Source organism: Lampris incognitus, chromosome 20 (genome assembly GCF_029633865.1).
Source record: "Lampris incognitus isolate fLamInc1 chromosome 20, fLamInc1.hap2, whole genome shotgun sequence".
NCBI classification, from domain to species: domain Eukaryota; kingdom Metazoa; phylum Chordata; class Actinopteri; order Lampriformes; family Lampridae; genus Lampris; species Lampris incognitus.
The window spans coordinates 5,999,352-6,022,578 of record NC_079230.1 but is presented as its reverse complement, the minus strand read 5'-3'; the positions used below and the strand labels follow the sequence as shown (position 1 = coordinate 6,022,578).

Genomic DNA, 23,227 nt, shown 5'->3' with positions numbered 1-23,227 from the left:
GTCAAGTATATCGTTAGTTTCTACACAAAGTTTTCTGTCACATCAAGGCCTTTTAAAGTAATTATGGTATTGTTAATGAACCCCACCCCCATGTGAAAGATATGGTCTGCTGAATTTTAGATGGCTTTACTTTGTTTTCAAGACATGGTCAAAGTGTTCAGGATTGAGAGAGGTCTCTTTGACTGAGTTGCGATGCATTTGACTGCTGTAGATGTTTTAAGGTTGTGCTAATTTTATCTATTTTATATATTTATCTCATCTCATCTCATCTCATCTCATCATCAGCCACTTCTCCAGGGTCGGGTCGCGGTGGCAGCAAGCTAAGTAGGGCACTCCAGACGTCCCTCTCCCCAGTAACACCGTCTAGCTCCTCCTGGGGGATCCCAAGGCGTTCCCAGGCCAGATTGGACATGTAGTCCCTCCAGCGAGTTCTGGGTCCACCCCTGGCCCTGGTCTACCCCTGGTTCTCAAAACCTCCAAAGGAAGGTGCCCAGGAGGCATCCTAATTAGATGCCTGAACCACATCAACTGGCTCCTTTCGATGCGAAGGAGCAGCGGCTCTACTCCGAGCTCCCTCCAGATGTCCGAGCTCCTCACCCTATTGCTGAGGCTGAGCCCAGACACCCTACGGAGGAAACTCATTTCAGCGCTTGTATCCGCAATCTCACCCTTTCGGTCACTACCCAAAGCTCATGACCATAGGTGAGGGTTGGAAGGAAGACTGGCTGGTAAATTGAGAGCTTTGCCTTCCAGCTCAGCTCTGTCTTCACCACAACGGTCCGGTACAACGTCCACATTACTGCTGATGCTGCACCAATCCACCTGTCAACCTCCCGCTCCATCCTACCCTCACCCATGAACAAGATCCCGAGATACTTGAACTCCTTCACTTGAGGCAACAACTCATCCCCAACCCGGAGGGAGCAGTCCACAATTTTCCGGTAGAGAACCATGGCCTCAGACCTGGAGGTGCTGACTCTCATTCTGGCCATTTCACACTTGGCTGCAAACTACCCCAGTGTGCGCCAGAGGTGGCGTTGTGATGAAGCCAACAAAACCACATCATCTGCGAAGAACAAAGATGCAATTCTGAAGTTCCCGAAACGGACACGCTCCTCACCTTGGCTGCGCCTTGAGATCCCGTCCATGAATATCACAAACAGAATTGGAGACAAGGGACAACCTTGGCGGAGTCTGACACCCCCCGAAAACGTGATTGACTTGTTGCCAAGAACGCGGACACAGGTCTCACTTTGGATATACAAGGACTGGATGGCTTGTAGCAACTGTCCCGGTACCCCATACTCCTGCAGTACCCCCCACAGAGTGCCCCGGGGTACACTGTTGTAAGCCTTCTCCAAGTCTACAAAACACATTTAGACTGTGTATCCACCACATGCTGCTATTTATCACCACCTTACTCACCTCTTACTTTGTGTTGGTGATTGTGATTATTAGTCTGTATCTAATGTAAGCCCTGGCACTGATGAAACGACCATGAGGCAGAATCCAGTGCGCATGGTTCTACTAGAGGGTTGATGCACTACTGAAGTCGAGAGAGGGCTAATAGGGGCAATTTTCTTTACGTATATCTTGAGAAATGTGTTATCAATCTGTTGATCCCGGTATCCACGATGGTGATTTACAGCGCTCCGTTCTGAGCGTGAAGCAAGCACAGAGAAGCGATGTATACGTGGGCCCTGTTCTACTGAGGACCGTTCGGTACTTTTGAAGAAGAGATCATCTGAGTTGCAAAAATACTACATATCTTTGTCACGGTAGAATAAGTTCACTTGTGTTGCTGTAATCATAGCAGTAGTATATGCAGTAGTACTCGTGATAACTTCACTACATAGTAATCATAGTGTAACGTGCATGGATAAGTAGACACGTTGGTGCTTGACTAACGGGTCGAACCCTTTAGTCGACTGGTTAACATTGTCGCTTGCGGTGTGGGAGACACGGGTTCGTGTCCCGGCTGTGGCGAAGAACTCCCGGACTGCCCCCCGAATTTGCTACAATATCATAGTGCTATATGAAGTAGCAGCAGTGGTATATTTACTAGAGCTATATATTGTAGTGAATTCGGGGGGGAGGGGCAACCACAGGAACTGCCGCAGCCGGGACGCAAACCCATATCAACCGCACCGCAGGAGACATCGCTAACCGCTCGACTAAAGGATCCGACCCGTTAGCCAAGGACCAACGTGTCTACTAATCCATGCACGTTACACTACCCCCCTCCTTCGGGAAGCGCGTCCCCGCGCTTCAGCATATCAGCTCCCTCACGCCTCTGGGCGCACGCACTTGCACTTGCGATGACCTCACGGTCTCGCCATCTCACTTCTGACACCAATGTAGCGAATTCGGGGGGCAACCACAGGAACTGCCGCGGCCGGGACGCGAACCCGTATCGCCCGCACCGCGGGAGGCATCGGTTAGCGATGCCTCGAGATGCCTCCCATGGTGCGGGCGATACGGGTTCGCGTCCCGGCCGCGGCAGTTCCTGTGGGTGCCCCCCCGAATTCGCTACAATATCTTAGCAGCACTATATGCAGTAGTGGTACATTTACTATAGCCAAGAGTGCGTGTCATATCCACCTCATCAGATGTGTACATAGGTGGTAAATAGGAGAAACAAAATACTGTAGCGAATGGACGCGCTTCCCGAAGGAGGGGGGTAGCGTAACGTGCATGGCCGCTGATTCGCGGGTCTGACCCTTTAGTCTAGCGGTTAGCGATGTCTCCTGCGGAGCGGGCGATACGGGTTCGCTTACCGGCCGCGGCAGTTCCTGTGGTTGCGTTGTCCCCCGAATTCGCTATATTGATGTCAGAAGTGGGATGGAGCGACCGTAAGGCCATCGGAAGCGTATGCGCTCTGAGGCGTGAAGGAGCTGATATGCTTAAGCGCGGGGACGCGCTTCCCGAAGGAGGGGGGTAGTTTAACGTGCAAGGATAAGTAGACACGCAGGCCGCTGGCTGGCGGGTCTGACCCTTTAGTCTAGCGGTTAGCGACGTCTCCTGCGGTGCGGGCGATACGAGTTCGCTTCCCGGCCGCGGCAGTTCCTGTGGTTGCGTTATCCCCCGAATTCGCTACAGAGTAGATTGCCGCAGTATAAACAGACATATAATCGCCATAAGAGCATAAAATGTGCAGGTAGAAGAACGGCTCAGTAGTCGACACCGATAGTAGTGGTGTCAATGGGAGCACAGTGATTATAGCCGACGGCAACAGCAGCGATCCACATAACCTGCAAAACCCCACGCTGCTGTGGTCACACTGAGGGAAGTGTAGCCTGGATTTCTGTATGGTGAATTTTACATTTGACCAGAAAATGTGGTTGTTCGTATAGATTATCCAGTTGCTTCAGTTTTGGGCATGAGCCGGGGGGAAGAAAAAAAAACAGCATTGTGCTGATAAAAGCGCAAAGTGTGGCCCAGCCCACTCAGGACGGCTGCGAAGGGTTTTTATTGGGACACCGATGTAGGCGGACTTCTCCCCACCTGCCAAGAAGGAGCGCCCCGCAGAAGCCCAAATCCCCAGTCACGCGCCGTTTCCTTCACTCCGGCTCCGGAGGCTTCGTGGGGGGGGGAGAACTTCTCCGAACTCGCTGACCGACGTGGGGAAACCGGGGAGGAGGAGAGTTCACGTCGCGGTTCTGATGGAATTCGGGACCGTTATGTACGACGAGCGGCGCTCGTGAGGGAGGGGATGGAGCGTTCGGCGAGACACACGCAGCCAAAGGCGGTGGGCTCATGCGCGACTCCGTCCGTCGTCTCTCGGACTCGGCGAAGGTGAGGAGGTGAAACCGCGGCGCCGGAGAACACGTCAGCTCGCGCACCCTTCGCCGACGCAGCCCCGTCCGTCGGAACCATGACATGCAGACAATGTTCAGCATTTCCATAGATGGAGGGGCATTCTCTAAGAATTTAGAGGATTTCGACTCGATTCGCAGTGTTCTCCTTTACAGGTCAGTACAATTAAAGAAAACCGCAAGTCAGAAAATCGCAATATGCTTTATCTGCACACTTGATGTTTGTACTGTTAAAAACACTACATGCCACTATTTCAAGACTTGGAGGCACTTTGTCTGAAGTTGGCTGCATGCCGGAGGGGATTTAAAGAGCTGGTGGAGTTCATTCTTTTAGGGGGTACAGGAGGGGAGGGGGGGGCAAGAAAGCGCATACCAAAGGCAAACAATACCGCGATCCGCGGAAGACCGGAGGGTTCTGCGGGTTCTGCGACGCAATGCCGCCTTTGAGCAATCTAAGCCGGTGGCTGCTGACGCGTTGTTGTCGGTACCTCTGCCGCCACCGACGTCATTTAACGCGGTCGCCGAAACCTACCAAAAAAACAAATACCCCGGCGTTGTTTTCCTGCGTCATTCACCGGCGTTAAACCATCGCGCATGTGTTGCCGCCCTCCCCCCTTACGCGTTCCGCTCAGAAACGCTTCCGCGTTGTCAGGGGCAACGGCGCCGCCCGCCAACCGCGCTGCGAATACTCGTCACGTGGCGCCGTTGGAGAGAACCCGGATGCGGCCAGCGCGACGGGAGAGCGTCGTCCGGTAACGTCTCCGTGAAAACTTCTCCGGTAGCTTAAAGTGGGGAGGGAGGGAGGGGGGTCGTGTAAATTCACTAATGGCGCGGTGAGACAAAATGGCATCCGCGGAGTCGCTCGGCGGCACTGAGACTCCCGTTTCTCGCGGGTCTCAGAATGAGGAGGAGGAGGAAGACGACGGCGACGGCGGCGGCGGCGGTAGCGGATCTACATCAAGTTGCGGCGGCAGCGGCGGCGGCCGTTCAGAGTAAGGGCGCTGAATACCAGGTTGTGCTGGCTCTTGGCGTGCTACTCGTGTTGTTTACACGGGCTTTGCGTTAACTCGGGTGAAACTATCCGACTCCGTGTGGGCAGGCTTTTAAACTGTCCGTTGCTTGGCAACGGAGGAAGCCGCAACTTGATACGCGGCCGCCTCACGCCGACTGGCTGTGGGTTTGGAAACGGGTGCCATGGCTGCCCGAGCACATTTTCACAGCTGTGAGAAGACTTGAGTCGAGCGGGTTGATCATCACTGGTCAGCACAATGTTTCTTGCAACTTTTACACTCGAAGTTAAAAAGTAACACTGTTGCATTAGAAGATGGATACATGTGTAACCGGTTATTTTCTTGCCCGGTGCGGGATTCGATATGGGGTGTACTGCGCCACAAGGCGACATCACTAACCGCTCGGCTGAAGGGTCAGACCTGTTAGCTAGGGGCTAACGTGTGTTATTAGTAGTTTACAGTCGTCACCCTCTCCCGGAAGTGCGCCCTCGCGTTTTGTTCTTCCCGCGCTCCGAAGAGACTTCTGAGGATCTGCACACTTCCGGATCCCACCGCTGCCACCAATGTAACCGGTTATTTTGTTGCCCAGTGCGGGATTCGATATGAGGTGTACTGCCCCACAAGGCGACATCACTAACCGCTCGGCTAAAGGGTCAGACCCGTTAGCTAGGGGCTAACGTGTCTTATTAGTAGTTTACAGATGCAAAAATGGTTACAATGCATAAATAAACACTCAGCCTAGCATGACATTACTTAGGGAATGAATAGGGGTCATTTTTATCCCCGCCGAGATTGCCAGACTAGATGGTCAACTTTTGTAAAATCCTGAATCAGGAGCATGCAGATGGCACAGAAACTTGATGTGATAGAGCAAATCTGAGCTCAGATTTGGATTCAGCAGCCCAAAATGAGCCAAAAACAGTTTCCAAAGTCCATGCAAGAAAAAAGCAACTATATTCTTGTAGACCAGTGTTATCCTTTTCTCTTTTTGTCATCCAGCCACTTTTGTTTTGTGAAGTTCGGCTCGCTAAAGCCATCTAGTTAACTCCGTCTAGCTGTGCAGAAGAGTGTCTTTCTCTCCTTCTTGCGCTTTATGGAGTTTGGGCAAGTGTTTTCAATGTTGGAGGTTAACGCTCATAAATAATTACAGGTTGGCCGTGATTCTGAGCGAATTTAGAAATGTGAGCTCAGAGTTTCCAACCGCAGATTTTAGCAAAAGCTTAATTTAGCACCTCCCACCCCCAAAAGGGAAAAAAATTGAAATATTTGGGCTTTTCTGTGTCTGTGTAATCTGTTGCTGAGTCTTATTTGGGGACCATTTTCTATCTTTGATGCCTCTGATTTTGGATTAGAATTTGAGAATTGCCAGGAAAGATGAAGAACTGATATGGAGAAAATGAAAGAAGTCCAGGAATTTAGATGAATTAAAATTACGTTGTTGCGAGTATAGTAAATGTATGAAATTATGTTACTTCATTGGCATAACAAAAATTGTATTTTTTGTGTGATATGCTAGGCACCGTAGCAAACCAAGCCACAGTTTCATCATCTTCTCATTTACACTATACCTTCTCTCCGAAGTGCTATACTACTTTGTGACAATATTCTAGCTACCTTTCAATCCTCTGTTCTCTCTCAGTGACTTGGAACCAGAATGGCTGGATGATGTCCAGAAGAATGGCGAGCTCTTCTACCTGGAGCTGAGCGAGGGTGAAGAGGAGGCCGCGTTAGCCCAGGCTGCTGCCAGCCAAGTCGTATCCACCAATCATGTCCGTTTCAGCGAGAAGGAGGCGGAGATCATCACAGAGCAAAACAGGAAGCAGCGCTCTGATTCACGTATGAAAGGAGAACACAAGCTGAAGAAGTTAGCCAGAATTCTGCGGAGGAAACGTCGTCCGTCCCAGCGCAGAGGAGGAGGGAAGGATGGAGGTCCGGGTGGCTCCACCTTGTCGTCACCCCCGGCGTCCATCTTGAAGAATCAGGCTGGCCAGAGGCAGGGAGTAACAGTGCAGCAGCACCGGCTGAAGGAAGTGTGCGTCTACCTCAACCCAAAACGCCTGGGAACCTCTTCCACACTTCTCTCTGACAGAGGAGGCCTGCTGGAGGCTCTGTTGGGGGTGATGCATCGCCCCTGCTGGAACAGAGGCCAGGAGGATCCTGCAGGAGGCAGACGGGAGGAGAAACTGACTATTCACGCATTGGTTCCCAACAGCCCGGCGATCAAGTGTGGCCAGATCCTTATCGGTGAGACTGGTATTGCAACTGTTGAGAGTATTCAGTTGCTAAGCTCTTTTTCAAGACAACTTGAGTTTGAACAACCTCTGTGAAGTCTGCACCTTGATACTGCATCAGCTAAACTAAATAGGTGACTGTTACTGAAAAGGTTATGTGCTAACAGAACAAAACCTCTCGTACTATTGGAGTAGTATTCTTCATTGCTGGCAGTTTGACAACAGTGCATAGAATAGAGTGAGTTTCCTCAAGCTGGGTTAATCGTTGAGCAGCTCTTCCGACCAGACAAAGGAATGCCGGTTGTGTTCCACCACAAATGACGACCCACATGGGTAACTGTTTACAGAGGCTTTTATACGGCACTGCTCCATGCCTAAACAATTAGCTTGGATAAATACTTGAAATAGCTCTGTAGATGGTGGAGATGAAAGTCTACATTCGAGCAGGTGAAGTCCTGCACTAGAATAAGAGGCTGAGCATTGAGTTGTCCATCTCTTTACTGCACTGGTCAAAAGCATCTGGGTTTAATTCTGCTGTGTAGAATTGTTCTAAACAGTGTTGTGTCTGGTGCTTGGATGAGGATTTATGATCAAACTATAAAGAAAGATCGGCCAGTTTCGATGCATTGACCAGACCCGGGGCCTCATATTATTTAGGCCAAAGTTTACTGTATCGTAGCAACTCTGTGTCAGGTAGCATCGGGCATCAAGAACTGGTTCAGACTTGGAACCGCTTCTAAATTCCCTAGACCTGTGTATTTGTTGAGAAATGTGAGTTTTGCAGCTGCTTATTGGATCCTGAAAGTGTAATTGCAGCCACGTTTGCAAACCCAGAGAGATATATTAAGCATTAAAAAGTTTTAGTTATCTTCCAAGACCTTCTGTCCTAATGTCCTCATCACATGTGATATGGTGTGTCAACATGTTGTGTAGACTGTTTACAACATGGCTGACTGGCGCAAACACACAAAACATGGCTGGGGCATCCGGGGCATGCCTACCAACATGGGTGTCGCCGGTTCGAATCCCCGTGTTGCCTCCGGCTTGGTCGGGGCGTCCCTACAGACACAATTGGCCGTGTCTGCGGGTGGGAAGCCGGATGTGGGTATGTGTCCTGGTCGCTGCACTAGCGCCTCCTCTGGTCGGTCAGGGCACCTGTTCAGGGGGGAGGAGGAACTGGGGGGAATAGTGTGATCCTCCCACGTGCTACGTCCCCCTGGTGAAACTCCTCTCTGTCAGGTGAAAAGAAGCGGCTGGCGACTCCACATGTGTCGGAGGAGGCATGTGGTAGTCTCCGGTGCTCCCTGGATCGGCAGAGGGGGTGGAGCAGCGACTGGGAGGGCTTGGAAGAGTGGGGTAATTGGCCGGATAAAATTGATGAGAAAAATCATTTAAAAAAAAAGAAAAGGCTAAGCATTCCTTATGAATTGATAGTAGACTCCATTAAAACAACTACTAAATAAACTGATCAAATTGACTGCATGGAAAGTTGGTATTTTTTGATGTTGGAAAAAAAAATCAAATTTTGAAGAATGATCAGGGTATCAGGGTACAGTAATTTCAATGTATTATTGCAAGGAAATGACCAAGACCACGAATACCTAATACTAGAGTGAAATATGAAATAATGGATTTTTCTTTTGAAATATTTTCATTTCTCGTTAGAAATTTCTAAAAGTGGGAGCCGGGATTTGATGAACTGGATTCGGTCACAGGAATCTGAGTTTGCATCGGAATAGGTGAAATCCAAACCTTATATGATGCTAGTCTAGTAGTGTTGGTGCAAAGCCTCTCAGATACCGTCCCGGGACTGTATAAACCGAGAGTTGCAGCTGCTGTGTCCATCTTAACTCTAACTTCTTCACCGCTGACATCTCTCTGTCCTTGTGTGTCTTCAGGTGACGTGCTCGTAGCGATAGACGACGTGGACGTGACCTCGGAGAACATCGAGAGGGTTCTTTCGTGCATTCCAGGACCAACCCAGGTGAGCAGCTACCATTAATGAGATGATGTGTGAGTCCTCTGCAGACACCCTGTAGGCCGTATGTCCACAGCTGTCTCTTCCATGACCGGCCGTTGTTGTGGTCTTGTGGTTTCCATTACTCTGAGTTAACTACAGCTAAAAAAACTGCCCGTAATCTCTTTTAAGTAAACGGCCTCTCTGCAACCAGACTGCCATGCGAGCAAGCGTGCTTTGGAAAATCCTCAGGAAAGGCACATCTTTGCGGATTAGCTTCCCAAATCTGAAAGATAATATTTAGGTCTACAGAATTGCGGTCTTTCATGCGTAGCAAACTTGGACGGCGAATATGCACATTATGCCTCTGCACTGGTTCCCCTCTGCTGTAAAAAAAAAAAAAACGTGTTTAGAAGGTACCAATCGGCGCCTTCCAGCATCAGATACCCGCCAATTACTGAGACGCCGTCCTTTGATGGGCAGCTGAGAAACGCCTGGTTTCCTCCCCAAGTCGTGTCCGTTCTCCCCGCAGTGCGGAGCATCAGCGAAGCAGGAATTTGTAAATAATAGTGTGGACAGCGGTGATGGCGAATCCTGGCAGAGGGACCGGACTCTTGGCGTGGCCCTCCCTTCGGAGCCTCAGGAAGTCGAGGATTATGGTGCGGGATTGAGAACTGGGATGATTAGAAGACGCAGCCAAATACCAAATTACACTGTAGAGAAAGACAGAGGGCTGTTTTTGAAAAAAAAAGTACAATGATCCTTTGGTTCTCAGTCAGAAAAAAGGTAGAAATGGCGTTGTATAAGTTGTATTGCCTACTGAAGGGGTGTGTGTGTGCATGCATGTATATGTTTTTGGTTTGTTTTGTGTTTGTTTATGTATTAGGGCTGTGCGATGAGACGATATGATTTTGTGTGATGGCAGAAAAAAGTCTTATCGTTTCATATTATGCTCTATCCTTTATGGTCGTGTCTAGATGGGTAACCCTCGATTTGTGAATTTGCAGAACTCGTGTTAACCCTAACCCTCAACCTTACACTTTATTTTATTTTCATTTACTTTATTTTCCTCTTTTTCTCCCCAATTGTATCCGGCCAATTACCCCACTCTTCCCGAGCCGTCCCGGTCGCTGCTCCACCCCCTCTGCCGATCCGGGGAGGGCTGCAGACTACCACATGCCTCCTCCCATACATGTGGAGTCACCAGCCGCTTCTGTTCACCCGACAGTGAGGAGTTTCACCAGGGGGGCGTAGCGTATGAGAGGATCACGCTATTACCCCCAGCCCCCGAACAGGCGCCCCGGCTGACCAGAGGAGGCGCTAGTACAGCGACCAGGACACATACTCACGTCTAGCTTCCCACCCATAGACACAGTCAATTCTGTGTGTAGGGATGCCCGAACAAGCCGGAGGCAACACGGGGAATCGAACTGGTGATCCCCATGTTAGGCAATGGCATAGACCACTACGCTACCCAGACGCCATGCTTAATTTATTCTAACCCTCCATTATGTGCCATTTTCAAGCCAGCCAAGTACACGTTTGAGAGTGTGTGAGGTCCTCATCTAGATGTGACCATCGTTTACTTCGTTGTGTCACAAATCACACTCTTTACAGCAGTATCGTTCGTCATTTGGATGACGCTTTGCATTCTTTTGCACGACACGAATGCAGGTAGGAAATTTGCATGGGGGCAACACAAACAAACAATGGAGGAGCGTGATTGTGACACAAAACGGGGTAATCCTGAACAGCAGAAGGACTCTGACCAGCCAAGACAAAACGGGGGGCTTGCACTTAAAAGAGGGGCTACTTCTGCCGCATGGACATGAAAAGTCTGACACGAACTAAGTGCGCTATATCGTGATGTGTGTCATTATCTGCATTTGAAATGACACCTCGGGATATGAGCGTTTGGTCATATTGCACAGCCTTAAATGTGTGGTGCAGCTTTTGCTTAGTGGGTCCTACCACCTCTCCATACTGAGTTTGTGTGTGTTTTTGTGTGGTGGTTGGTTAGTGCGTGCTTGTGTGTGTGTGTGTGTGCGCATGCACTTGAACACACTAGCAAGCCTGTGTGTGCACATGTGAATGCATGCTGAATGACCGACATCAGCAGAGTAGAATTCCAGCGAGCGCGCTGCAGTCTGACCACATGCTTATTATTTACGATGAGTGAAAGCGCTGCAGTTAGCCTGCATGCTCTCTTTACTTAGAGATTTCCAAAACCGAGGGCTGGCTATTTTGGCAATTTTCTGACATTTTTTCACGTCTGCTCTTGGTGCCCTCGGAACAATCTCCAGCGCCGTTAGCTGGAGCCTAGAATAGGACGGAGTAAATTCTGGGTCATCAATGACACAATAGGTTGAAAAACCCTTTTCCCCACCTTTTTTCTGGGCCGGCCATCGCTCCCCCGGAGTCAGGACGGGGTGAGTCTGTCGGAGCCGCAGTGTAAAGGGTACAGCGGCTTTTTCAACACTACCCGGCTCATCCTTAATAACAGCCCTGACATTGGATGGGTTGAAATGGCTGGTGGCCTAGCGTTAGGCGCCTGTTGGATGGGGCCTGTGGTTGACCCAGGAGACGTCTGGGAATGATTGTTGAATTAAAAAAATGTGGTTTCGACTTCTGGACGTTGATGACCAGAAGATGTGGCCTGTTTCTTCAGTGTGAAAGATTCTGTATAGTTCAGTGTTGGTAGCACAGCACAAGCCCAGCCTGGGTCTGGGACTGGATGCTGATTGGGACCACTCCTGTGAGAAACCCCGTGGCTAAAGAAAGGTGTCCCTTTATGATGCTGTGCAGAGCTTTAGAGAGAAGTGTTTGTAATAAGGCACATTTAATGTTATATTTCATGGTTAAATGCCAAAACCAAGTTAGCTGGTGTCCAGAGATGGGCCAAACCCTCTCCTCCTCCTCTCAGTATCCTATTCCCCGGTCAGCTTTTTTTTTCTGTGGCCCGATAAAGGAAAACATTTCCCTGTCCTCGCATTGACAATAGGAAAGCACAAAGTAATTTGGCAATTCTTTTACTCTACTGTTGTCCCGCCATCAGAGTAACACTAACATTGTTCAGTTTGACGCAGCGGTGGTAAAAACACGTTCAGAAAGTAAATATCTGGGGCGTCTTGGTGGCGTGGTGGTCTATTCCATTGTCTACCAACACGGGGATCGTCGGTTCGAATCCCCGTGTTACCTCCGGCTTGATCTGGCGTCCCTACAGACACAATTGGCCGTGTCTGCAGGTGGGAAGCCGGATGTGGGTATGAGTCCTGGTCGCTGCACGAATGCCTCCTCTGGTCGGTCGGGGCGCCTGTTCAGGGGGGAGGGGGAACTGGGGGGAATAGCGTGATCCTCCCACGTGCTACATCCCCCTGGTGAAACTCCTCACTGTCAGGTGAAAAGAAGCGGCTGGCGACTCCACATGTATTGCAGGAGGCATGTGGTAGTCTGCAGCCCTCCTCGGATCGGCAGGGGGGGTGGAGCAGCGACCAAGGACGGCTCGGGAAGAGCGGGGTAATTGGTTGGGTACAGTTGGGGAGTAAAAAAAAAAGTAAATGTCTGACCCGTGTGTTTCCTCCACTCGTCTGTTTTTCTGGGCATAGTCTTTTTACTTTTTAGCAAACTACAGCGGAACAGTTTATTTTTGACCACTGAATTGATCTGCTGGAGCTGTTGAAGTTAATTGCCTTGCTCCCTGGCACATCGACAGCGGGTAAACGATAGCAGCACTGGCTCACTTCTTCCCTTATTAGTCTGGGGATTTGAACCGGTGACCTTCCACCCGCCGGCAGGCGTCGGGGCAGCCGCCGCATCTGGACTCTGGTTCTGATTTACGTTAATTAACATCACGCCAGCCCGGCCGGCCTGCTGGCTACTGACGGGCTTCAGCTGCTAACGAGCTGAGGGTGAGAACAGGAAGGTGAAGAACGACCGGATCCAGTCCAGAAGTTCTCTCAGAGAATGTGAATGCACAGCTTTTTGTCATTTAAACGTCCCCTGTTGTGCGGTTGTGTATAGTTTTTGTATTAATAGCACATTTCTGAATATTTCAGCGGTGCGTCATTATATTTGTGTAAACACCGTATACGGTTCATGATATATCTCCGACACAGTCTTAACCATTTCACGAGCTTATTGCCCAGAGCCTCGCTGTGTGTAATTTAAGCCCCATTTGTAGAGCTGACACACTATTTTAATCCAGATATGACGCGGTCGCCGGGGCTTCTGAAGTTGCAGATGGCCCCGGTGCTCATCTCGAACCCATGTGTCTCCCATGTGTGTGCACGCTAGGTTTCCATGCGGCGGCCGTTCAGTTTCCACCGTGGCTTTGTGAGAAGGGCCACGCCAAAGGCAGAGCGATGGAATGGAAACGACCGGAACGCTGAAGAGAACGACAGAAGATAGGCCTCTGTTGTCTCGCCACCGGCTCGTGGGCTCGCAGCAATCTGGTTTTAATTTAGGCACACACATACAGATCTCTGCTATTTCTTAAGCCGTGGTTTGGGCTGGACGTTGGTCTCGCTTTCTCTCTGACAAACTCCATTCTGTGACTCGCTGGTCTGACATTTCCTAAATGAATAAGTTTTTCATGAGACGCCTAACCTCTTCGGGAGCATGGCACACAGAAAAAAACCTCTGTTTACCCTGAAGATGTTCCCGGGCCAAACCCAGGAGAAGAAGGAAGCTTTCACAAGCACATTAGTGTTGATGGGCTGCAGGAACAGGCTGGAGGAGGTGCAGCTCCGTGGGCACAGGAACACTGTTGGAGCCCTGTTGGTCCTTGCCAAGTGTAATCATCCGCTGACTCGGTGTTTTTAGCCAAGAGGCCTCCAGTGAATGAAAACTCAGGCAGGCGGGGTGATGACAGTGGACTTCTAGCTAGGGATGGGCAATAAATCAACATTATCATCTATTCTCTTTCAACGGCATCCTGTCGGGGTGGAATTCGGATATTGTCACATCATGATTCACAGTCGTGTTGTCTAAATGAATGATAATGAGAAGCTATGACCTAAACTTTCTCACAAAATGAGACGTGAACTGTTCGAGGGGAATTATTCGAAAACTTGGATTCTTAAACAGGGTATTTTTGAATAAGTAAGAGGATGTCATGATGTAATATCAATATCATGTAAAATTCTCTGTGATTGGGCGTCAGGGTAGTGTAGCGGTCTATTCCATTGCCCGCCAGCACAGGGGTCGCCAGTTTGAATCCCCATGTTACCTCCGGCTTGGTCGGGCGTCCCTACAGACACAATGGGGCGTGTCTGCGGGTGGGAAGCCGGGTGTGGGTAGTGTCCTGGTCGCTGCACTAGCGCCTCCTCTGGTTGGTCGGGGCACCTGTTTGGAGGAGAGGGGGAACTGGGGGGAATAGCGTGATCCTCCCACGCGCTACATCCCCCTGGTGAAACTCCTCACTGTCAGGTGAAAAGAAGCGGCTGGTGACTCCACATGTATCAGAGGAGGCATGTGGTAGTCTGCAGCCCTCCCCGGATCAACAGAGGGGGTGGAGCAGCGACCGGGGCGGCTCGGAAGAGCGGTGTAATTGGCCAAGTATAATTGGGAAGAAAAAGGAGGTTTTCTCCATCCTTCACTCACCCCATCTCTTTTTTTCTCCTCCCTTTTTTGGAGTCTATTCCTCTATACCCTCCTCTCCCTCTCTCTTTCTGTACTTGTGCTCTCCTCCCACCTCGTCCAGGTGAAGCTGACCTTGGAGACAGTGGGTCTGGACGGGCTCGGCAGCGGTGGTCTGGACTCTCCTACGGTCCAGGCGATGAGGGCGTCTCCTCCCGTCAGCCAGCTGGTGCGCCTCCTGTGGGGGGAGGACACGGCGGAGCTCCAGATGTCCATCGGACACGTCCCACACATCGTCATGTACCTGTCACTCAAACTGGACTCCGAGTCCCAACAGGAGGAGGTCAGTTTCAAAACCGTGAACGTTAAGCGATGGGAGCAGGCTGCAGCTCACAATTAACTTTATCTATCGGTCTATCAATTATTTTTTTGATTAATTATTTTGTTTACGAAATTATGAGATTTCCCAGAGCCCAAAGTGACGTCTTTAAATTGTTTGCTACGTCAGACCAGCAGCTAACAAACCCCTATTCATTTTATTTTGACATGAATAAGAGAGGGCGGCACGGTGGCGCAGTGGTTAGCGCGGTCGCCGCACAGCAAGAAGGTCCTGGGTTCGAGCCCCGGGGTAGTCCGACCTTGGGGGTGGTCCTCTGTGTGGAGTTTGCATGTTCTCCCCGTGTCTGCGTGGGTTTCCTCCCACAGTCCAAAGACGTGTAGGTCAGGTGACTCAGCCATACTAAATTGTCCCTAGGTGTGAATGTGTGGGCCCTGTGATGGGCTGGCGGCCTGTCCAGGATGTCTCCCCGCCTGCTGCTTAATGACTGCTGGGATAGGCTCCAGCATCCCGCAACCTTGAGCAGGATAAGTGGTTTGGATGAACGAGAGAAAGGCAAAGCAGCTTTACAGCCTTTTGTGAATCTATAACCAGGAAGTGTTTGGTGTTTTTTTAGGGATGCACAGATCCCAATACAGGTGTTAAATATGGGGTCAATACCAGGCTAAAATGGAGCATCAGAGATTTTACCCAAGACTAAAATCTGATGGCAAAAGCCAGCAGAAACATGCCATAAATAAAAGCAAAATGGCTCGACGTACTGCGTCGTTGGCACATGGAAGGGAGTATTTGGTTAATGGTGGGAAAAACTGACTCTCCCAGTTATTTTGCCAGTTGACCCCAAACTAACGGTCTAAATCTGCGCTGTTCAGCAGAAGTATACGATACTTAAAGATTCATATCCGAAATCAACATCGACCACGGAACAATTAACATCGGTGCATTCCAAGTGTTTTCACTTTTTCCACCCTAAATGACCAACACAATTAATCGATTATCAGAATTATAATCATTTCAGCACTAGCTGCTACGCCGCTTTATTAGCCCGCCGCGCCACGCAAGCGCCCTCACGTCCCCCGCGGGTCTTTCTCAGCTTTCCAGGGTCGCCTCGGTCAGAGGGACTCCCAACCACATCAGGCCCGTCTCCATTCTCTCGGTCTCAAAATGAGTTTCGGGGAAATCTGATCAGGCGGTTGCGGTTAAAGGCGGCCCTCACCTCCGGCAGCCTCAACAAGTTGCGTATTAAACACCGAGCTGCGCCGACGAGCTATTTGAATCTGGCCTCGTTCGTTTCTCTGCGACAGATTGATCGAACGGTGCGTACCCCGGCGGAGTTTATTTTGGATAGCCGAGTGAAAGGAACGACCGGTGGTGTGTGGGAAATCCCAGAAAGCAGCAGTGAAAAGGCTCCATCCGTCTCTCTGACGCGACTCGGGCACTTTAGAGGACTTCTGCTCTGGATGCTGCCCAGGACCCGCGGCTCTCCCTAACAGGAAACAGAGAGGAGAGGAAGGAGAGGTGTGGAGGAGCGCAGCTCCCATCAATAAAACCATCCCCGAGTTTAACTCTGCAAACTTTACTCATCCCCGAGGAGCGTCAGCTGTAGGCTTCACAGCGGTAGCGCAGAAGATCACGAGTACCATTAAATCTGCGAGCACCGGCACTCATTTCCTCCCGGTTAAGTGGATCCATGTGCTGCGCGAGAGTGTTGGCTGGTGTGGGTCGGAGGTGGGCCCGCCTTGTCGTGAAGTGCTAATTCCGGGCTGAGCTCTGCCGCTCTCCCTGTGATCATCCAGTCCCCACGCAGGACTAATGCGGGGTTGGTGTTTTCTTTAGGGTTGTTCTCCGTCCTTCTACGGTTTCCTTCATTTTCATGCAGCTTCTGGCCAAGTTTGTTTTTTGTTGTTTTTTTGGTTTTTTTCTCTATCTCAGCACAGGCAGTGCAGATTGAGTCTGGGTTTGTCTGGAGCCGCGTCAGCCCGCATTGGACTTTCTAAATGACAGTGTTGCGAAGAAATCCACGAAACCCTGATTTTTTTTTTTTTACAAATTTTTTGAGTCCCTTCATTGCAGGGTAGCAGAAATCTGAACGCGCTCGGCGGTGGTGTTTTTGAGCTTTTGCTGTGTGTTCACTTTGTGATCTGAGCTTCTTTTTTCTTCTTTGTACATTTCCCAGTTGTGAACACGCGGCGGCCCAGCGGATTTAAATGTTATTTTGGGTGTTAGTCTTCAGAACCACTGGCACTGGTTTGTGACCCCGGTGCTGAATTGATTCTGCCGGGAGTTCATTTGCTCCTGTCGGGTCTTTGTTCTGGTTGCTGAGGAGAAAAGCCCCCCCCCCCCCCCGTCCAGCTTTTGCCCACCGCCCTGTTTTCTGATCCCTTCTAAAGCTCTTCCCCGTCCACACTCTTTAAAGACTAAAGCATGCTGAGAGGAATACTAATATTACCCACAATACACCCAGCCTGGCTCTGCTCTCTGATAGGCTGCACTCCGCCAGTCGGTTCTTTAGTGGCGTGTGTTCTTCTCCACGTCAAGATGTCCTGTTGATTAAACGTGTCAGGATGTGTTGGACCTCCGTGCATAACCAGGACCAGGTCCTGTGTGGTACCCCTGTCGTTAAGTGGGTCAAACAGTCTCACAGGATTTAAACGAAAGGTACAAAAGATAACCTGTCTTTTGTCTTGCTGGGTTTGTTTTTGAAAAAATGCAAAAGAGAATTTTCATCTTTTCAACTTTGTGGATTTTTCCCCCCCAGTTGTATACGGCCAATTACCCCAGTCTTCCGAGCCGTCCCGGTCGCTGCTCCGCCCCCTCTGCCGATCCGGGGAGGGCTGCAGACTACCACATGCCTCCTCCCATACATGTGAAGTCGCCAGCCGCTTCTTTTCACCTGACAGTGAGGAGTTTCACCAGGGGGACGTAGCGCGTGGGAGGATCACACTATTCCCCCTTCCTCCTGAACAGGCGCCCTGGCCGACCAGAGGAGGCGCTAGTGCAGCGACCAGGACACACACCCACATCCGGCTTCCCACCCGCAGACACGGCCAATTGTGTCTGTAGGGACGCCCGACCAAGCCGGAGCTAACACGGGGATTCAAACTGGTGATCCCTGTGTTGCTAGGCAACGGACTAGACCGCCACGCTTCCCCCTTTTCCCCCCCAGTTGTATCCGGCCAGTTACCCCACTCTTCCGAGCCGTCCCGGTCGCTGCTCCACCCCCCTCTGCCGATCCGGGGAGGGCTGCAGACTACCACATGCCTCCTCCCATACACGTGGAGTCTCCAGCTGCTTCTTTTCACCTGACAGTGAGGAGTTTCACCAGGGGGACATAGCGTGTGGGAGGATCACGCTACTCCCCCCATTTCCCCTCCCCCCAAACAGGCGCCCCGACTGACCAGAGTAGGCGCTAGTGCAGCGACCAGGACACATACCCACATTGGGCTCCCCACCCGCAGACACGGCCTATTGTGTCTGTAGGGACGCCTGACCAAACCGGATATAACACGGGGATTCGAACCGGCGATGAATATTTGTTAGTGAACTGATGCTAGTTAGTGTTCTTTCAGGAGTCCGGTTCGATTTCAAGATACCGTCCAGGCCAAATTGGAAAACATCACAGCTGTACCAAAATGGGCAGATCTACAGGGTGGCAAGGGGTGGCAGCTGCCACCTCTGGGACACAGTCTTGCCACCCCTGTTGCCACCCCATTTATAAATCAGATAATATGTCTTTAAAGTATATTTTATGTACACGCATGGTGAAGGTCAATGAGACCCGCGCCAAACTCATCTCAAACAGAAGTCGCCGATTTAGAATCCCCCCTCACAGGCGCGGATCTACGGGGTGGCAAAGGGGTGGCCGCTGCCACCTCTGGGACACAGTCTTGCCGCCCCAGGAAAAAATCTCTAGATCCACCAATAGATAGATTGTCCACATCAGTAACGAAGGTCGACGTGGGACGGACCGGAGGCTGAAATATAAACTGGAACTGGGGCTCAACGTGGCTCACAGGCCTCTCGTTGGTGTCAGCGGTGTTTCACGGACGAAGTTTTGATTTTTAAAGGGACGTCTGCCGTCCTGTGTGGACACGTTACCACTTTCATTAAGTGAGTCAGACAGTGCAGTGTTGCATGATTTAAATGATGGCTGGGATGGATGTGCAGCATAAAACGGATGATCTGTCGGACAGCTAAAAATGAGTAAAAGCCCTAGAAAACTGTATTAGATGTGGTTATACATAAGCCCTGCTTCACCAGGCAGGAGGGCAACCCCGCCCAACCCCCAACCCCCCCCCCCACAACCGCTTCTACTGAATTTAAAATATCTCATTTGATAGGTGCTGTATAAATACTCATGGTTGAAATTGTGTGTGTGTGTGTGCGCCTACAGCAGGAGATCCTGTACCAGTACCCGGTGTCTGAGGCGTCCAGCCAGCTGAAGGGTGTGAGGGGGATCTTCCTCACCCTGTGTGACATGCTGGAGAACGTCACCGGAGGGCGGATCATCAGGTAAGTTTAAAATCAAAACGCTCATTGAATTTAAGAGAGTAAGAAACGTCTCATGTGACCGAAGGAGAGGAGCCGGGGCCCGTTTTTGGTAGGGATGCACCGATACCACTTTCTCACCGCCGTCCCCAACGCCGAGCACAAATCTGTGAGGGTCCGGCGATGGCAAGCGCTGATTACTTTCACTGAACGGTGCAGACTTACACCGTTAGTTTGGGGTCAATGGGCAAAATGATGGAGGTAGAATCACTTTTCAAGAAATACAGGCTGTCGTGTGCTACAAATGCAGTAAATCGAGTCATTTTGCTTTTTATTTCTGATATGTTACTGATGGCTTTTGGCGTTGGATTTTAGTCTTGGGTAAAATCACTGATACCGATACGCCGTTTCAGGATGGTATCGCCATGTGTCCGATACCGGTATCAGTATCGGTGCATCCCAAGATTTTGGAAGTGACTGCTGAACTCAGTAATGAGAGTGAATGTGGATGTAAATGGTGGGGGGAAGTCACTAGACTTTGTTCAGGAAACTGGAGTCACTCCCTTTCTGCGATCTCATGTTGGTTGTGAAAAACATCGGCGGCATAGCCACGCTTCCCAGACTGAAAAAAAACTAATCGATGAGCTGAAAGTGAAGGGAAACTCGACTGGGATATTGGCTCTCAGTGGGATTGGCAGCACAAGCGATCCTTTCAGATGACCGCGAGTCATTCGAAATCTCCCTTAATGCTGCGTTAAATCCCCTCGTCCTCTGCTCCAGCTCATCCCTCCTGCTGGGGAAACACTTGGTGCATGTCGGCTACTGGAAGGAGGGAAACAACCTGTTGGTCGTCGGTCTTCCTGCTGACAGGTAGGAAACCACATCATCAGACACACACACACACAACAAATCGCCGCTATTGCCACATTTACAGCCTGAGAGCCAAAGCCAGGGGGTTGGTTTGATTTGAACAACAGTTTCTGGCTGCTGTAACATAAAGGACAGAAGCACTGAAACATAAGCTGTTTCCAGTTGTATCTTTGGGCCAGTTACCCCACTCTTCCGAGCCGTCCCGGTCGCTGCTCCACCCCCTCTGCCGATCCGGGGAGGGCTGCAGACTACCACATGCCTCCTCCAATACATGTGGAGTCGCCAGCCGCTTCTTTTCACCTGACAGTGAGGAGTTTCACCAGGGGGAAGTAGCACGTGGGAGGATCACGCTATCCCCCCCCCCCCCCCGAACAGGCGCCCCGACCAACCAGAGGAGGCGATAGTGCAGCGACCGGAACACATACCCACATCTGGCTCCCCACTCCCCTTGGCCAATTGACCAAGCTGGAGGTAACACGGGGATTCGAGCCGGCGATCCCCGTGTTGGTAGGCAACGGAATAGACCACCACGCTACCCGGACGCCCACCCCTCATACATTTGATAGCCACCCAGAAAAGAAATGTTGTGACACATTAAAGCTAATTCACCAGCTGTATATTACCTTCATGAATGGTCTGCTGAGTGGAAAACGTCTTCACTGTAATTTATTTTAGTTGGGGGAGACCTCCTCAAACTTCATCGTCTCTAACATGTCTAATAGCGAAGAAGAAAATATATTTTATGGAACATGTGCTCCTCAGACGCTACCTGGTCACCTCTATCGTGTAGTAAACCCTTCATTTGAATGAAGAATGTTCTCATTCTCTACTAAGAGGCTTTGAGGGGATTCCTTAGTAAAACCCAGATTCAGGAAAAGTGCCTTTTTAAGGAAACATTTTTCTATGGCCTTGCAGTCCCGGCTGATTCATAAACGGTAAATTTGTAGTATTTGATAGTTTGTTGTTGCTTTTCCCCCCCCCCAGCATCCCGTTGTTGTATCTGCAGACGGTGGTGGGAGGTGCAGTGCGGACGCTCAGGGTGATGTACGGCTCCTTAGACAGGTTGGTTGGCTGCTGGTAGATTTCCTACAATCCTGCTGAGAGAACCGTTTTCCTTTCCCTCGGTCGGGCTTGTGGCTGGAGGCTCTGTTCCACGGCTGTCACTGTAGGATGTGCAGTGCAAAATACGCTGCAGTATTAATATTGTATTGGACCAAGTCCAAACGGCAGGCAACTCCCACCTGCTAAAACAGAGAAGTCCTTATCTCTCTCTCTCTCTCTCTCTCTCTCTCTCTCTCTCTCTCTCTCTCTCTCTCTCTCTCTCTCTCTCTCTCTCTCTCTCTCTCTCTTTTCTTTCCATGCCGTGCATTTTACTCACACACACACACACACACACACACACACACACACACACACACCTTCATAAATCCTTGTTCAAATGGACCGTGGCCTCCCCAGAGCGTTCTGCCAGACGGACCATGCTCCCAGGTTGGACCACTTCTTCTGCCTGTTGTTCCAGCGGCTCATCCAGCCCTCCCGCCTGACGGACAGCTGCTCGGCCCCGCCCCCCGACATATCGGCGACCCTTTTTCTCGACGGACTGCCGGCGGTCCGATGGCTCACGCTGCCTCCTGACATCAAGGTTAGGTGTGTGTGTGTGTGTGAGAGAGAGAGGTGCACATTTGGGACAAGATTAAGAGATGTAACACTTATTATTGTTGTAGTAGTAGTACTAGCAGTAGAAGTATAGATTGGGGTTTTTGTTTTGTTTTGTTTGTGATTGTTGAGAATGTTGTTGTGTTTCCTCCGGGTGCTCCGGTTTCCTCCCGCCGTCAAAAAGACACGCGTGTTAGGGTTAATACTCCTGCCTGTACCTCAGAGCAAGGCAGTGGAAAGAAGAACTGGAGTTGGTCCCCGGGTGCTGCAGCTGCCCACTGCTGCTATACAATAGGACGGTTACATGCAGAGAACACGTGCATTGTAACTGTACAACTGCATTGTGGCAAAATAAAAGTGGTTTTCTTCTTTCTTGTCTTGACGAGCTCACAAACTTGTCCAGTTTGAAGTTGAAGCTGCCACAAGGAGTTTTTCAGGCTCAGTTTCATTTTGATGCCTCCATATGAGTGACATAATCACAGAAAACCATCAACTAGAACAGTGTTTCTCAACCCAGTCCTCAAGGACCCCCTATCCTGCAGATTTTCATTGTAACCCTGCATAGGTAGCCCCGCTTGTACTTACTCGACCAATCATCTCGCAGCACTTCATTATGCAAGGTGTGCAACGTCTGACAAAATTCATTGCTGATTGGTTGAATAACTACAAACAGGTACCTATTCAGAGTTGCAAAGAAAATATGCAGGATAGGGGGTTCTTGAGGACTGGGTTGAGAAACACTGAACTAGAAGATTAGATATTTCTCCCCCCCCTCCTTTTCTCCCCAATTGTACTTGGCCAATTACCCCACTCTTCCGAGCCATTCCGGTCGCTGCTCCACCCCCCTCTGCTGATCCGGGGAGGGCTGCAGACTACCGCGTGCCTCCTCCCATATATGTGGAGTCGCCAGCCGCTTCTTTTCACCTGACAGTGAGGAGTTTCGCCAGGGGGACGTAGTGCATGGGAGGCTCACGCTACCCCCCCCCAAACAGGTGCCCTAACATACCAGAGGAGGCGCTAGTGCAGCGACTAGGATACATACCCACATCCAGCTTCCCACCCGCAGACACGGCCAGTCGTGTCTGTAGGGACGCCCAGCCAAGCCGGCGGTAGCACGGGGATTCGAACCAGCGATCCCTGTGTTGATAGGCAATGGAATACACCGCTATGCTACCCGGACGCCCAAAGTTTAGATATTTATATATGATTCCAAATGCTTGTCTCAAGGTTGGATTCCTAATGAAATCTGCCAAGAACAATTTACAGCACACAGACTTGATACAGAG

General features: G+C 50.4%; 3 protein-coding genes and 1 pseudogene across 3 annotated transcripts in view; 2 read left to right on the top strand and 2 right to left on the bottom strand.

Annotated features, from left to right (window-relative positions):
- The window catches only part of LOC130130775 (equilibrative nucleoside transporter 2-like), a 331,770-nt gene that overhangs the window by 73,897 nt on the left and 234,646 nt on the right, over nucleotides 1-23,227 (bottom strand). The gene's annotated exons all lie outside the window — the stretch shown is intronic.
- The window catches only part of rela (v-rel avian reticuloendotheliosis viral oncogene homolog A), a 238,703-nt gene that overhangs the window by 125,537 nt on the left and 89,939 nt on the right, over nucleotides 1-23,227 (bottom strand). The window lies entirely within an intron of this gene.
- Nucleotides 1,560-1,753, top strand: LOC130131203 (small nucleolar RNA U3; annotated as a pseudogene).
- intu (inturned planar cell polarity protein) overlaps nucleotides 3,757-23,227 on the top strand; it is a 31,823-nt gene continuing 12,352 nt past the window's right edge. Inside the window, exons 1-10 of the mRNA XM_056300836.1 lie at nucleotides 3,757-3,795; nucleotides 4,448-4,567; nucleotides 4,740-4,807; nucleotides 6,465-7,069; nucleotides 8,955-9,040; nucleotides 14,715-14,933; nucleotides 19,321-19,439; nucleotides 20,196-20,285; nucleotides 21,270-21,347; nucleotides 21,744-21,927. Coding sequence (XP_056156811.1) covers nucleotides 3,757-3,795; nucleotides 4,448-4,567; nucleotides 4,740-4,807; nucleotides 6,465-7,069; nucleotides 8,955-9,040; nucleotides 14,715-14,933; nucleotides 19,321-19,439; nucleotides 20,196-20,285; nucleotides 21,270-21,347; nucleotides 21,744-21,927 — 1,608 coding nt within the window. The remainder of the gene's footprint in view (nucleotides 3,796-4,447; nucleotides 4,568-4,739; nucleotides 4,808-6,464; nucleotides 7,070-8,954; nucleotides 9,041-14,714; nucleotides 14,934-19,320; nucleotides 19,440-20,195; nucleotides 20,286-21,269; nucleotides 21,348-21,743; nucleotides 21,928-23,227) is intronic.